The sequence below is a fragment of the Canis aureus genome, chromosome 29 (genome assembly GCF_053574225.1).
Source record: "Canis aureus isolate CA01 chromosome 29, VMU_Caureus_v.1.0, whole genome shotgun sequence".
Lineage (NCBI taxonomy): Eukaryota > Metazoa > Chordata > Mammalia > Carnivora > Canidae > Canis > Canis aureus.
This window is the reverse complement of record NC_135639.1, coordinates 25,815,992-25,831,108: the sequence shown is the minus strand read 5'-3', so window position 1 is coordinate 25,831,108 and position 15,117 is coordinate 25,815,992. Positions and strand designations below refer to the sequence as shown.

General features: G+C 46.2%; 2 protein-coding genes across 13 annotated transcripts in view; one reads left to right on the top strand and one right to left on the bottom strand.

The window, feature by feature from the left end:
* CNNM2 (cyclin and CBS domain divalent metal cation transport mediator 2) overlaps positions 1-7,143 on the top strand; it is a 154,170-nt gene extending 147,027 nt beyond the window's left edge. For both annotated transcript variants that reach the window (XM_077877795.1, XM_077877794.1), the window contains 2 exons: positions 188-372; positions 1,068-7,143. In XM_077877795.1, coding sequence (XP_077733921.1) covers positions 188-372; positions 1,068-1,277 — 395 coding nt within the window. In that variant the 3' untranslated portion in view covers positions 1,278-7,143. The remainder of the gene's footprint in view (positions 1-187; positions 373-1,067) is intronic.
* A 4,857-nt stretch (positions 7,144-12,000) lies between these two features.
* The window catches only part of NT5C2 (5'-nucleotidase, cytosolic II), a 146,561-nt gene continuing 143,444 nt past the window's right edge, over positions 12,001-15,117 (bottom strand). For all 11 annotated transcript variants that reach the window (XM_077877801.1, XM_077877797.1, XM_077877802.1 and 8 more), the window contains 4 exons: positions 14,515-14,566; positions 14,327-14,387; positions 14,021-14,197; positions 12,001-13,442 (listed from right to left, as the gene is read on the bottom strand). In XM_077877801.1, coding sequence (XP_077733927.1) covers positions 13,206-13,442; positions 14,021-14,197; positions 14,327-14,387; positions 14,515-14,566 — 527 coding nt within the window. In that variant the 3' untranslated portion in view covers positions 12,001-13,205. The remainder of the gene's footprint in view (positions 13,443-14,020; positions 14,198-14,326; positions 14,388-14,514; positions 14,567-15,117) is intronic.

The window sequence follows — 15,117 nt, the reverse complement described above, 5'->3', positions numbered from 1 at the left end:
GACAGCAGGCCGCCGTCGAGGTGGTGAGCTGTACGGCCCTCGCGTCTGGGTTAAGCTGATTGAACTGGTCTATTAATTACTACTTTCTATTATTTGGAAAATAAAGAGCTGACTGTGTTGGTTCTGTCTACCTCACTTAAAAGGTTATGGGTGGTTTGTTTGTTTGTTTGTTTTCCTCCGTGTCTAGGTGAAAACAAGTCGCCTCCTCGCCCGTGTGGCTTGAATCACTCAGACTCTCTGAGCCGAAGTGACCGGATCGACGCAGTCACGCCGACACTGGGGAGCAGCAACAATCAGCTCACCTCCTCGTTCCTTCAAGTCTACATCCCTGACTACTCAGTGCGGGCCCTCTCTGACCTTCAGTTCGTTAAGGTGAGAGGGGAGCGCGCGCTTTGGCGGGGCCTGGCCGCCGGAGGGGACCTGCTGCAGCCGGTGGTTTGGCTCCCCGGCCCATTTGGGCTGCCCTGCCTCCAGCTCCTGTGCCCAACCGAGACTTAGGCTCTGGAAAACACTTCTCTCCCTGGCTCTGTCAAAAGAGCTGCCAAGTCAGATGTGGCTTTTTCAGGGAGTGAGAGCCAGAGGCAGAAAAAGGAGGAACCTCTCTCAGCAAGTCCTCGTGAGCTCGTGAGTCCAGTGAGTCCGGGTGGCCACAGAAGGGCTGAGGTCGGAGTCTCCGAAGACTTGCTGAGATGGGGTGGGAAGAACCCTCTGTTTCTCTTCTGCCCCAGACGGGGTTCTTTTCTCAGTCTGAAATAAAGGTGTCTTCTGAAGAACGAGCCAACTTCCACTGGTGGAAGCCTATCTCCATTTTCCAGTCTCTGAAATTTTGAGACGAAAATTTGGAAATGGCTTAGATCAGTAAACACTGACTTGTCCGCCAGAGTTCACTTGAACTTGCAAGGTGACTCAGTTTATACATGAGGATGATATTTTCCTAGAAAAACTTTGAGGGGCCTTTCTGGGGGAGCTGGGGTGGGGGATTTTAACATGTAATGCAAAGTTGAGACAGGAACACGTAAAAATAAGCATTGTCTTCATTTGTTTTCTGTGCCATCTTCTGGCCCCAGATCTCAAGACAGCAATACCAAAATGCCTTGATGGCATCCCGGATGGACAAAACCCCTCAGTCTTCAGACAGTGAAAACACTAAAATTGAATTGACTCTTACGGAGCTGCACGACGGTTTGCCAGACGAGACCGCCAACCTGCTCAATGAACAGAACTGTGTGACACACAACAAGGCCAACCACAGCCTGCACAGTGAAGGGGCCATCTAGAGCACCCACCGCTGCCCCTCGCCCCCCAACTCCGGAGGCCCCAGGCCCGCCGACCATGAACCCCATTAGCGTGAGCTTGTGTGCCATGCTGCGTCCTGCAACATCCTGAGACCAAAGACTTTGTCCCCTTCCCGGAAGCCGCTGCGGAGGATGGCCAGGGCGGGCACAGAAGCTAGAGGTGTGACACCAACAGCCAGGACATGGCATTCGAGATTTTGGAGATGAACTTCTTCCACCCAAATAGAATCATGTTTATTTTTTCAGTTGTACCTTCTATCTTTATTCACTCTCCTCCTCCCTCAATTTGCATGAAGTTGAAAATTGTTGCGGTTTATTTTATTTTTTTCCCAAGAGATGATGTTTTTAAACAGTGTCTTTTGCAGAGTTGTACGTTGTTGTGTCTGAAACTCTGCCGTGACTCCGTGAGGTGACCTGAGCCCAACGGACTGGCTGCTCCCCCTCCTCCTCCTCCTCCTCCTCCCCCCCACCCCCCACGGCCGTGTCGCTGTGGAACTTGAAGGATGAATGAAGAAAACTGTCCCGCGGGGGGCGGGGCCTGCACGGCGCCCTCCCCCGGGGCCCCCCTCCGCCGCCTCCGTGAGCTCAGTGTTGTTTTAAGTTAACGTTTAACCGCGTCCTTTCCCTCAGAGAGGTCTAACATTTGCTTGGAATGTGATTTCTGCTCCTCTAAGGAATTTTTATCACCAAAATGAATGTTCATGAATTTTAAGGCCACGGTTTATCATTGGCGAGAGGCAAGCGGGCTGCATCCCGACCGACCTTGCTGCAGCCTGGATCCGCGGCCCAGGGCGCCCCAGGGCGCAGGCGGAGGTCCTCGGGCCTCGAGGGGCGGGGCCGGGGGGCTCCGTGGGGCGGGGCCGGGGGGCTCCGTGGGGCTGCGCCTCCTCGCCCCTGCCCCTGGGCTCCTGGCCCGGACCGCCGTGCCCCGCCTCCCGCGCGCCCCTCCCGTGCGCCAGGGCCGCTGTGGCCCCAAACAGGGATTCAGAAGCCAAATGTGTGTTGTGGCCATTTCATGTGTGTCTCCGCCTTATTTTAATACCAAATTCATCCCGCGTAGTGAAATTAGTGTCAGGAGATGTTTCTGGAGTGACTGGGTTCCTAACTATCTTATCTGTTCCAAGTGTCAGCCCAAGGGGCCTGTGCGTTTTGTGGGCCACGCCGCCCCCCGAGGTGGGCTCCTCCGACGCAGTGACCGCAGGGCCGCCCGCGCGCTTCTAGGTCCTAGCCCAGAAGCCAGGGCTCTCCCCTGGGTCCCGCTGACTGAAGGGAAGGCCTGGGCCCGGCAGCGGGTTCCTCCTCCCTCTTCAAGGTAGGAGTGTGTCCCCCCAGGTAGGGCTCGGGGAGGATGCGAGCTGGGTTGGGAGCCCCCAGCAGCGCCCAGGCTCGCCTCCCGACGAGCAGTGTGGTGGCTCCTGTGTCACAGGCACGTTGACCACAGTATTTCCTCCGGGATGTCCGCCCGGAGGGTCTTCCTCATAGGGTGCCATCCCCCTTGGTGAGGGTCACGGGGTGCCCCCTAAGGGGGCTGAGTGGCCCACTACTGGCACCCAACCTGCCGCCATGGGATGGAGCCCCCACTCTGTAGCTTCAGGTTAGTGGGACCCTGCACCCCGAGTATCCCCTTTTATAAACAGATCCATCCAAGAGCAGGTCTGTTTCTAAGACGCATCTAGCCAAGCACAACCCCAGTGTGGTGTGGGAACTGGGACTATCCCCGTAAGGAAGTGAACCGTGGGTCTTGCAAGGGGAGCGGCCCCCCTCCAAGCACAACCCGCTGGGATGGTGGAGACTGGCCCTGCCACGCCGGGGTTCCTCTGACTTTCGGGAACTCTGCCCCCTTGGCCCAGTCCCTGCTGATCTGCCTTTCCACATGCGGCCTGTCTCAGGGTACCTTGCTACTGGAAGGAGCTGCTGGAAGCAGGGTTAATGTGTTGGGTCTTTTTCAGAGCCCCCACGGTTCCTCTGTGAATCCTAAAGCTCTGTGAGAGGCCGGGGATTCCAGCTGCTGGCTCCTTGACTTCAGAGAGAAACCAAGAACTTGTCATCACTATCATCCCTACTCAGTGTGGTGGCTTTTTGAAAAGTCTGCTGTAAAGTGCTGGCAGGGGTGGCTTTACAGCAGAGGCTCCTACGCCCAGAGGATGAAACTTTAGTCTCTCAAGTTGGTATTTCTTTTCTGTACACCACTCTCTACCTTTGATTATTCATATTTTGTAACAACAGAGAATTGAAAATCGTTCCTGGCTATAGTTAAATATCTGCTTTGGAGAAAGCTCAAGACCCTTCAGATCACACTGTCTTGAGTGATCAGATTCTTGCCCGGGGCCCTGCTTTCCCTCTGGAAACTAACTTCAGGCTATTGAAGGAGAAGCGCCGGCTCATTGCGTCACTGGGCAGCAGGATGATTGTGGCTTAGACGTTCTGTGCACTCATGTCTATAAAGGGGAGAGTCCGGCAGAGAAGGGCACTGAGTATTTGAGATCTCCGAGTGCAGTGGCCAGGTCTCAGAATGCAGCGCCAGTAGATCAGCCTTGCCTAGGGCTGCCGGCTTTAAGTGTGCAGGGGAGCGGGCTCTGCAGCAGACACGGGTGCTGGTGTCTCGAATGCTGCTGGAGCCCTCGCTATCGGGCCCAGCACCCGTCTGCCGTGGCTTCTGCGGCCGAGGCTTCGAGCCCTGGCTCAGTGGGACCAGACAGGGCCTCCTCCTGGTTCTAGCCACTGTAGCATCCCAAAGGTTCCACCTGCACCTGGATCCCTAGTATCTGGATGTTCCCAGGACAGTCTGCTTTGTCATTATAAATGAGAGGGTTTTGTTCCCCCTACTACCCTACAGGTTCTTTCCCTTTGTTGGTCTCTGTTCATATTTATCAGGCAAGTTCAAAATCCTGTATTTAAAGTTTTAGGAAAACAGAACATTAAGATCTGTATGTACATGGATATGGGGTGCCAGTCAACTAGTTTAAGCCATGGTTCTCACGTAATTTCATACCACTTGACCCCATTCTTCTCTCCTTCCTCACCTTCCCTCCTTGCCCACGCTGACAAGATTGGCTTCCCCACGTGGGAGGAAGTAGGATACCTTGCCATTTTCTAATGTAACTTTAAGGAACTTCTGTGCAGAGGTTGAACGCAGAACTTCACATCAATATGGAACATTAACTGTGAATATGTTTCCCTGTGCTATCCCCAGTACCATCTCACTAAATGATCAGCTTTCCAAGTCTAGGAAAGTAGTGGTAGGTACAAGTAGAACTGCATTTTCCCTAGGAGTGGAGGTAATAGGAATTGGGCTGGGCAGGGACCACAAGCTTCCGCCCCCCACTTCTCTCAGGTTGAGAAGCAGACCTCAGGAGGCCCTTGGCTGATTGATTCTCTGTCCTGGCTGGTCAAAAATAAGAACAAACCCCAACCCTATCATCTTCTGAAAACCAGCCAGGGATCTATGGCCCTCTTCACTCATCCTGGGCCAAGATCCCAAGGTTCCTCCAGGGCTGGCCAGGGGTGATCCCCAACGAAAGACTCCTCTGAGCCAGTACAGGAAGGGTCCTCAACTTGGAAACAGCTGCCAGGGGAGGGTTGACGTGGCACATGTCACGCCCCAAGTTCTCTGGTGGCATGAACAGCAGGAATGATTGCCCTGCCAGTTTTGACCCCAGAGACGGGTTTTTTCTTGCAGGGGGTTGACGGAGCTGGCCATTCAGGATGTGGGGGCTTCTGGGGCGCCGGTTTCTGGGCTGGGCTTGGTTCCACTGTAGGCTCTGCGCTCGTGGTGCTTCCATCCAGCAAGGAAGGACGTCTGTGTCAGTTGTAGATGAATGCAAAGTTAGGAGGGAGTTAGAGAACTGAGTACGAAAGTGGTTTGGAGTGATTCAGAAATTTTCCGATGTAAATTTATCAATGAGCAACCTACTCAGTGGATTTTTATATCTCAGGGCCATTTACAGATCTTTATCTTTTCATATTTCTTTTGTATTCAAGTGGGCTGATAAGAGAGATGAGTTCAGGGAACTCTGAGATGAGGTTCATTTGCCTCCATTTGAGGGCGAGCTTGCCGATGTCACCGTCCCTCCAGGCTGTGGCAGTGGGCCTTCTTCCTCTACCACTCGCAGGCATTCTTCCTGCAGTGAGTGCTTACCTGCTGGTTTTCCTTCTGCCCTGTCTGAAGATTCCCAGAGTCCCTGGTCAGCCCGAAGGACAGAAGGAGGCAATGGCAGTTCATAGCAATTGCAGAGCTTGGAGCAGCTTTCCTCCTGCCTTGGGCTGGGGACTTTCTCGGCTTCTTAGACCTTTGTGGTTGGCTCTACACAAGTAATCTTTCTGTGTATGCTAGAGCCACTGACATTTCACTAGACTCATTGTAAATATCTTCCGATGGGAAATACCGGGCTGTACTTGAAGCAACATTTAGAAACAAAGGTTCTAGTAGCAAGAGCTTAAGTTCTAGGAATTTGTATAGCAAGGTTTTTATGTACACAGCTCCAACACATACTATACGAAAGACTTGAGTTAATACACATCTTTGAGTTCGAATACCCACTTATGTTGAGTTTAAACATAAACTGGAAGAACGGCTTGCCTTGCCTGGCAGGGTATCTTCTGGTATTTGCCCACATCTGACCCAACACGGATTCACTTGGAAAGTGATTCTTTTGGGGCCAGATTCTTCTTAGGCTCACCCTGGGAAGAATTCTTACAGACCTGGTGGGGCTTGGGTGTGCCTTCCCTTTTTGTTGGAGGCCCAGGCCCCTTGGTATGCTTAGCTGGTCTCAGGCTCCTGGAGTAGGAAGGAGTAAGGCATCAGGACTTTCATTCCCCTGAGAGCCCCAGCTTAGCTTCTGATTCATTCTTCCCCATGTCTGAAGTCTACGGTGAAGGCGGAGTGTATCAGTCCATTGACTTCTCTTATTTCTGGAGTCTTAAATCTACAAATGTATATGCTTTATTTTATATTATTATTTATTATGTACATATGCCTCTACTGTTAGTACATTGTGACTAAGACGAGATATTTTCTAGAGCCCCTCATCCATGGAGCCTAGGGTTCTCTTGTCCCTTAAAGTGGGTGAGAAGGCAGTGGGTTTTTTTTTTTTTTTTTTTTTTTCTGTTTTTGCCATAAAGAGGTTGCTGCTCTTAGGTTGACCCTAGCATCCCTGGCCCCTTTTACTGGGCTTACCACTATTCCTGATGGACTAGTGTTTGGGATGAGGATGGAGGCCTGTCTCCGTCATGGCAGGGCTCTCAAGTACATCTGCGACATGCTTGAGAGGTGGTTTCCTGGTGACTGGGTCTATTCTGTATAACGGTACAGCATGGATGTGAGACCAGAGCCTTCTTCCTCACTCCCACCTTCTCAAGCCAGGTTGGGAAACTGGCCCCACAACAGTGATGGCCTCTAAATTCCTACCTTGGATTGCAGAATCCATCTCTCGGGACCATGGAAGCTGCCTGCCCATCTGGGCTTCTTATATGCCCTTTCATGGTTTTGAGGCCCAACGCCAGCATTGCCTTGGCCCTCAAGTAAGACCCTGCTTTGTGTCTGATTTTCATCCTCCTCAGCCTTTACTGTGTCATAGTGTACATTTCATGCTTTTCAGCAGTGAAGCTCTCCGAACACAGTATTCAGAGCTGTGTACATAAGCCTAAAGAAGCACAAATGACATGTATAGGTTTCATGAGCTGATTGTCATAATGAATGCATTTTATAATTCAAATGATGTTGTAGATTTACAATCTCTCCTATTTATTTTGTACCAATTTATTTGTAAATTTTGTGATTGTTTTAAAAGGTTTTGTTCATTTCTATTATTCTATTTAGATAAATGATGATTTTCTGTTCACCCTTCCAGCGGATGTGTGTTCCCTCTTTCCCCTTCCATCTATGCAACACCAACCTCAGTCCCCTGCCCAGTGGCCTGGCTGTACTGGTGAGAAAGCTGGGATTGGTTGTCTGTCGGCATGGCAACACAGCAGGGCATTTCCTTTGGACACACACCACAAAGTCTTATGTACAAGAGAGGGTTGCTAGAACTGTGCCTCCACCTTTACCATAGAATCTGGTGCCACCAGTTCTGAGGAGGTTGGGGAGGGGGGTGCTTCTCCTTTGCAAGGATTATAGGCAATCAGTTCATTTTAGTTAAGGACCCTGAGGAAATCCACTCAAATTGTTCCAACATTGGCCGCTCAGTCACTAACAGCACACAGTTCAGCTGGGCAAATGTCCAAGCTGTTTTTTCCTAGGCAAGACCAGAGGCCTCCTTCCAGCCTCTCGTCTGGCTCTTGAGAATGGCTCTGTAGGTCCTCTACTCCGCAAAGCCTAGGGGAACGGTGGTAGCCGGCACAGATGTTCACTCTCAAGTTACAAACATCGGGCCCGACCGTGGGGAGTCGTGTTCAGATGCTCTTCAGGATGCAGTGGGCATCCACCTTCCCTGATAATCCAGTGTTGGGGCCCCATCCTCTTCCATCACTACTGCCTTTCAAGTCTTTAGGTTCCTTCTTACCTGCATCACTCAGGTGCTTCCAGACCCTGCATTATCTTCTGGCCAAGGTTCCCAGCCCCTTTTGTGACTTATCCCTTGATGACATCTTTCTGGAATCTTTTGGCCTCCACTCTGTCTCTATTTTACACTCCAGAGAGGATCAAGCTCTGACTGGTCCCTATTTTCTGCACCGTGTGGTTTAACCCTGATGTCTGCAATCTGCTTTACTTACACTTGCCCTGTAGATGGGGACGGTTCATGAAGAACTATTGGCTTTGAGACACACCTGACTTCATCACCATGCCCCCCAGTCATTAACCCCAATTTCTTTAAAGTATTAACGGGGTAGTTCTATGTTCCAGTGAAGTGTTACCTTTTGGGGAGCCTGCTTACTTTCCTTAGATGCAGAGAAGCAAGCACGGAGGGCCAGGGAAGGATTTCTCTAACACATGGAGTCCCAGTTGGCTGTTTTGCTTTTTCTTGCTTTACTCACTTTGTCTAGAGGAGTCCTGAGTTCAAATTAGTAAATTCCCCAAGGAAAGGAGAGGTGATTTTTCCTGCTGTTAAGATGAGATTTTCCTGAGTTTTCCCTCTGTATCCATGGGGTGCCCATGTGGACACACTGGACACAAGTTTATTACTAAACTTTACCATGAAAAAAGCTCTAGGGTTCCTATTTCATATAACAAATTATGCTCCCCAGCACTTCTTATCAACTCAGCACTTCTAAGGACACAGACTATGACTCACCAGAGAGCCTTGTAGAGAAAATGACTACTACATACTGAATGAGCGACCTTTTTATAATCTGGAGTGGATTTCTGAATTTTTATACTTTTTGAAAGTAAATTCAACAGTGACACTTCTTTAGTAGAGCGCCAAAAGTTGGATTAGATGGCTAATAAACTCGTTTTGTAAAACTCTCGTTTTTCCTCCAAGATCCTCACATCTGTGCTCATACTGTCCCATTCCAAAACAAAGGAATGGTTTATGAGGCCCTTTTGCTGTGACATTCTGGTGGCAGGCCATCTCCCCTGGTGGAGGGCTCTAAGCCCTAAGGACGCAAGGGAGAAGTTGCAGTTCTTTGTCAAAGTGCTCTTCCTGCTGGGGAATTCATGATTGTGAAGTGCTCCGACAGTAGGCTAATACAGAATGGGAATTTTTAGATTGAGCTAATTTCCTTACTAGGCTTCTGCTACATCATTGACTTAAGGACAGTGGGTCCAAGAATAAAGTTACTTGCTTCACTCCTATACCCATAAGTCACACATTACTTCTGGTGAGAACCCTCTCTCAAAAAAAAGACTGGACATTTAATAAACCTTTTTTTTTTTTAAAGTGTTGGAAAGGTTTGCTGGGCAAATACTTCAGAGTATCTCAGGAACTTGTGAGACTCACGACTGTTGCTGTTTTTCATGGGAAGAACATGCACTTAGCCGCTTGGACTCCAGTGCATGTGGTGAGGTTGATCTTGGCCCAGACTCTACAGGGTTTGTCTGTAGCCCTGGCCAGACATGGCTTTGGGAAGAGCTCAATGGAGAGCAGGCTGTTTGGGGGCCTACTTGTACCTAATATGATTCATGAAGCAATGTGTAATCTACCTTTTTCCTAGTAATAAGATGAAGCGAAGGGATCTTACTTTGTAGGAAGAAACATAGAGACCAGACCAAAAACTGGTTTAAATTAGAAAATATAAATTACTTAGACTTACAGTAAGAGTCAGCAAGCTTGAGGCAAAATGTGTTCCACTGCGAGTATTTTTTGTGCCAAAGCTCTTCAGAGGAACTTTAAAATACTACATATATTTTATTTTTGAAATTGCATATCCTTGTTGGAACAAGTCAGATTGCTGTGGCTTTGGGATGAAGATACTGTGTCTGACAGGAAAAAATGGTTGAGATTGCCAGGTTACAGAAAAAAAGAAGCCTTATTTATTCTGTAAACGAATGCATTCTTTCTTTAGAAGACTTGCTTTCTCTTTCTACATACTCAGCAGTGAGAACAGTGTGAAATGCTGGTTCATGTTAGTGGAGGTGGAGGATGGAATGATGTGGGTTTTACTGGAAGTCACCTGGCTCTGTTCCTGGCGGCTGTGCATGTCCTCCCTTCTGTTTGATGGTAGTGTGTCATTTTTTTCTTCTATTTTTAAGGCTGCTCAGATAGCTCCATGGGAGAAATTTCATTCCAAGGGCCTCCCAAGGTTGTATATCATTTTAAATTGTCCTACTTGAGAAAAAACTTTAAGAAAGAGCCCTATGCTCTAGTCACCAAGACAAAAAATGTCATGAGAAAACTAAGTACTGAGATACATATTTCTAAACCAAGTGAGAAACTGGGCCACTGCCTGTATGGCAATAGCTGGACCATAGTTACCATTTTTCCCACCATCAAAGAAAGGTTAAATAGTTTCCATAACACGGAATGTGTACAAGGCTCCCACCCTTAATGCAGGCTTAGATATGCACTTGTTTGTCTCAGGCTATTTGTGGTGAATAAGAGTATTTTTAAATGCTCTGGCAGCCTTGGAAAAATTGCAGGGCTTTAAAGTTGTTGACAAAGTATTTCTTAAATAAATAAATCTGATTTAGAAATATCTAAACATGAACAAAGTACTTTTAAGTCTGACATGTCACTGCAAGTGGCTTTTTAAAGTAGTTGTTTAAAACCAGTAACATGACTAAAGGATTTGTAGCTCCAAGTTATTCTAGCTCTGTTAAGAACCACTTCTAAAAGCATTGTAGAAAGGGTAGCTTGGAAGGGCTTCTTTGCTTATTTTGGGTCTCAGCAGAGCTATCTGTATGGCAGGAGAAAATTTAAGGTCTAAATAGAACACTAAACTTTCTTGGCTTTAATTTTTCAAAATAAACTGACCATCTCTGTAGAGATGAATGTATGAGGCAAGTCCCCTTACGAGGGAACCCAGCCGGGCTGTGGTCTGCTGCACCTCTGACCACCTGCTGGGTGTGCCAGGGTCCCTGGCAATCCTATACACGCCCTAAGATTGGCGGTTCAGTCTAGCACCCCAGAAGGGGTGTCCGGAGCTTTTCAAATACCAAGAGATTCTGAAGAGTTGAGAAATCTGTGTTCTCACAATCTAACAATGCCTCAGGTTTAAAACAAAAACATTAAGTTTAGCTTCCATAACTTTAGTTGGCAACAGAGAAACCCACTTTGATGTTTTAGCAAGCACAACTACATCTGCCCTGAGTGCCAGCCCCTGGACTGCCTAATTCCCTAGCACTTTTCCAACACGAATAATATGCAGAGAAACTACTCTCATCTTAGATGCTTATGGAATCCTAGCTCTTTAAAATAGGTTTTGGTGGTCTGAAGAAAGCTCTGACCAGCAGTGGAGTTCTTCAAATTGTGTGCACTCCTTGATCTTTGGATCCACTGTCAGACATCTGGCTAAAAAGAAACTCTTATAAAGATAAGATCTTATGTGGCTAACACAATATAAAAAGTGTGGTATATTAAAAGCAAAGTGCTCATGATGGTCTTTGCTCTAAAACAGAAAGTATGTAAATGTACTATTAGAAGTTAGGCTCTATAGTTTTAATAAGTCACCTTGAAATTATTTGGCTTTGAGCAAATTTAAGATGGTGTCAAACTGCACATCTCCATCTTGAATGAGAATAATAGCTGGGGTGACCACAAACAAACTCTTTAAAATTTAAAATGGGGAGAGTATTTAAATGCTATCTGTAACCTGATTTTTTTTTTTTTTAAAGATTTGAGATACCATGTGCAAGCAGGGGAGGGGCAGAGAGAAAAAATCTCAAGCAGACTCCCTGCTAAGCGTGGAGCTCGACCTCAGGAGCCAGACCCTGAGATCAAGACCTCAAGCTGCTCAACCGAGTCAGCAACCCAGGCACCCCCATAACCTGATTACTTTTAAAGTAGCATATATTCCTAAGAAATACCAGTTAGAATGTTTCTTGACATAACTTAATGTAAAGCCCATACTGAAAGTGATGAGGTAATATGGTCTTAGCTATGTTACTGAATTATGTTCCCTTCTTATAAAATCATTTTTGAAAGTCTTACTTCATAGTCCTGTGAACTTCCCATGGAAAAGTTGTGAGACTTATTTAAGTACTATAAATTTAACCATTAGTCATGCCAAACTATATCTCCTTTAAGAGAATGTCAAGTTGATTTCACTAGCCAAACTTAAACCCACCTGAAGACCAACAGTTATTACAGGAAGGGGTCAAAGTCAGTATTAGAAATATTATACTTTATTGAATTCTAGAGCAGCTAAATCTACCATCTGTGTTCACCAGTAAGAATGGAAGGAATATAGGAAGGGTAAAGTACAAGTCTACACTATGTTGGAACTGCTGTAGCCACTCTGACTGCACCTGAGGCAGTCTAATACCCTTTAGTACACAGTAATGATCCATTCTTGTTCAAAACAACAAGAAGTGATTTCTCTTGGGATTCTGAAGTGAATTTATTCACACTGATTGTGCCCTCTGCTTTAGGAAGGTTCTGACTTCACCCTTTTCCCATCCTCTAAAGCTTGACTTTGAACTATAGCAATCCACCCTAAAGGACAGAGAAGGCTGGAACTCTGGGAGCATGAGCCACACTAGCCCACACTAAGAAGTTCACTCAGTTATGCTCTAATGAAAGAAGGAGGTTCCTCCTTTTCCTTTTCACAGAGCTTGTTCCTTTGTCCTCTTTCAGCTTAAATTCTTTCTACAGATTCATCCCAGATGAGAAAAAGATTGTTTTTGGATAATAAGCATCTCTGCTATCAAAAAAATATAAGAAGAGATGAAGACTTTTACCTCAAAACAGAATCACTGCAGTGCATTCCAGACCAGCCCTCAGCAAAGCAAACCCTTGTGCAAGGCCACTGCAGCCCCTAGTTTGCCCACAGGCATAGAGGACACTTGAAAGCTCATAAAAGGAACCCTGACCTGAACAGAAGACTACATTTGATAATGGGAACAATATATTTCTCCACTGATATATAATACTGTGTAATGCACGGAAAAATTCAGGATGGACTTTGGAGTAAGAGCACAATTTGTAACATAACATCATTTTTGGATCACCTCTTCCCATCACCCTTGCTCCACTCTGAGACTCTTCACCACCCTGGTGTAGCCAATACATACTGAGGATGAAACAAGACAAGGAAACAGTGTCACAAGCCACGTTGGAGCCATCTGCATGCAGTTCAGCCCAGCTTTACCCTTACTTTCTTTCAATACAGACTCCATTACAATTTGAACCATCTGCAAAGAGTGCAAACAAAACTAAGAAGTATCTCTCTATGATTAAAATATTTTAAAGTCTTCAGAAACTTTCCAGATGTACCTTTGATGGAGCTCCCCACCCACCACTAGAACCCATCCTCTGCTCCTGTGAGTCCTGCCAGACTTGTTTAATGGATGCTCAGTTTTGGTTTTCCTCCTTATTCTTCTTCCTCTTCCTCTTCCTCATCATCATCTTCATCATGGCAGTGTGTAATTTCCTGGGGGGCCAGTGGGAAGAGGTTGGGGGGTTTAATCTCACTAATCGACCGGGTCAACTGGTGCCGCTTATAGTCGGTATCTTTGAAATCAACTGATGTGCGGTTCCGGGTGGCAAGAGGGGACTCCATCTCATTGATATCTACATGTGTGTGTTCCACCGTTGATTCATGAGGCATCTAAAACAAAGTCAGAGATTCAGAAAGCAAGTAGAGTAAAACAGTTTTCCAAATCCTAATCTCTTATCCCGCTTAAGGTGGCTGTGCAGAGACATGTCTACAATGGATCAGAGGCCCAGCCAATTTAGATACTGAAATAATGTCTTTCTAGAACTACCTAAAGCTATCTTTTTCTTTCTCTTCTTCAAAACTGTCCAAATCATCCAGCTGCGAACTAGAAAAGATGAGGGAGAAAGATTCTTATTTCGCAGCAAAAACCAGTCCTGAACTATAGGTCAGTATCAGAACATAGCACTAAATGAGAGAAATACGGTTTTTATGCTTACAAAGAGGAAAGTCTTCGTTACTCAAACAACGTTTAATATACATTTCAGGGTAAACCTATACCCTATAACATTTGATCTTGATCCTGCTTTCTCAAAGACCCCTTTTTGTGCAACCATGCAACCTGCTTGTGGGCTTTTGCACATTAGAAAGACTGAAACTCTCTTGTACCACCCTATAAACCTGGTTGCAGATCTCAGCCTTACAGAATATATCTTAATTGAAAATAGTAGCGTAAGACTGTATTAACTCACCAAGACATGAGCAGCTCTGAAGAGGTAGCTGAATGGATAATACAGCAGGTTGATGAAAGATGCTGCATAGAGATCAGCATATCGCATCACCTGACTGGCAAAGAGGGTCTGTCGGGAGCCACTGCGAAATAGGCTTCCCATCATCCCATAGCACATGTCCATGTCATGAGTTACTTTCTAAAACAGAAAAGATTGAATTCAAATAGTTATTGACTGCTGACTATACACCAATCCCTATATAATAGAAGAAATAAAAAAAATCACAACTTGATCTTCCAAGTTTTCTCCCAAATCCCATTTGGATACCTTAATACGTCTCTGAATGGAACTAATGTCTGGGCGCTCATTGCTGCTGCTGTCAAGATGCCTAGAAACAAAAGAAAACACCACTGAAAATCTCTAGAAAAGATGTCTCTTACACCCCTAGGTGATTCCCAAAGAGGTAGATGGTTTTTTAGGGAAGAAATTTTTCTTTTGAGAATCCAGAAACTTACTTGTAGAGTTCAGCCAAGAAAATATCCAAGCTCTGAAGCTCTTCGAAAAGTGCTAAAGTTCAGAAGGGAAAGAAAAATGTTTTTTAAAAAGCATTCAGTTTAAAAAATATAAAATAAAAAAAAAAATAAAAAGCATTCAGTTTTTAACTGCTGATGGAACTAATTAGAAGGTTGTAGACATGGTTGAAAAGTAAAGCTACAGGTAAGTGTACAAAACGACTTCCTTCTCCAGTGTTAGGAAAACCCACTCCTGGCCTGCTTGAGATCTAGCAGCAGATGAAAGCCATGGTTTCTTCCTTAACTGCTTTTCTTCCTACCTGAATGCCACTCACTACAACTCTCCCTTCCAAATGGATGCTGACTCTGAGCTTACAAATCAACTAGATTTATAGAATCCCCTTGGTGAAAGGCTGAAAATGGGGATGAAGGGCTGGCTAGAAAATACCGCCAAGGACGAGCAACAGCTAGGATCTGTTGCATGCTTTAAAAGTGTTCCATCTTTCTCGACCTGGCTTTCCCAAAAAGAATTTAGCCCTAATGGATCTGTTGTGTGTAACAAGTTTTATTTATTTTGGGGAAAACTGAAAACACAAATCAATTTCT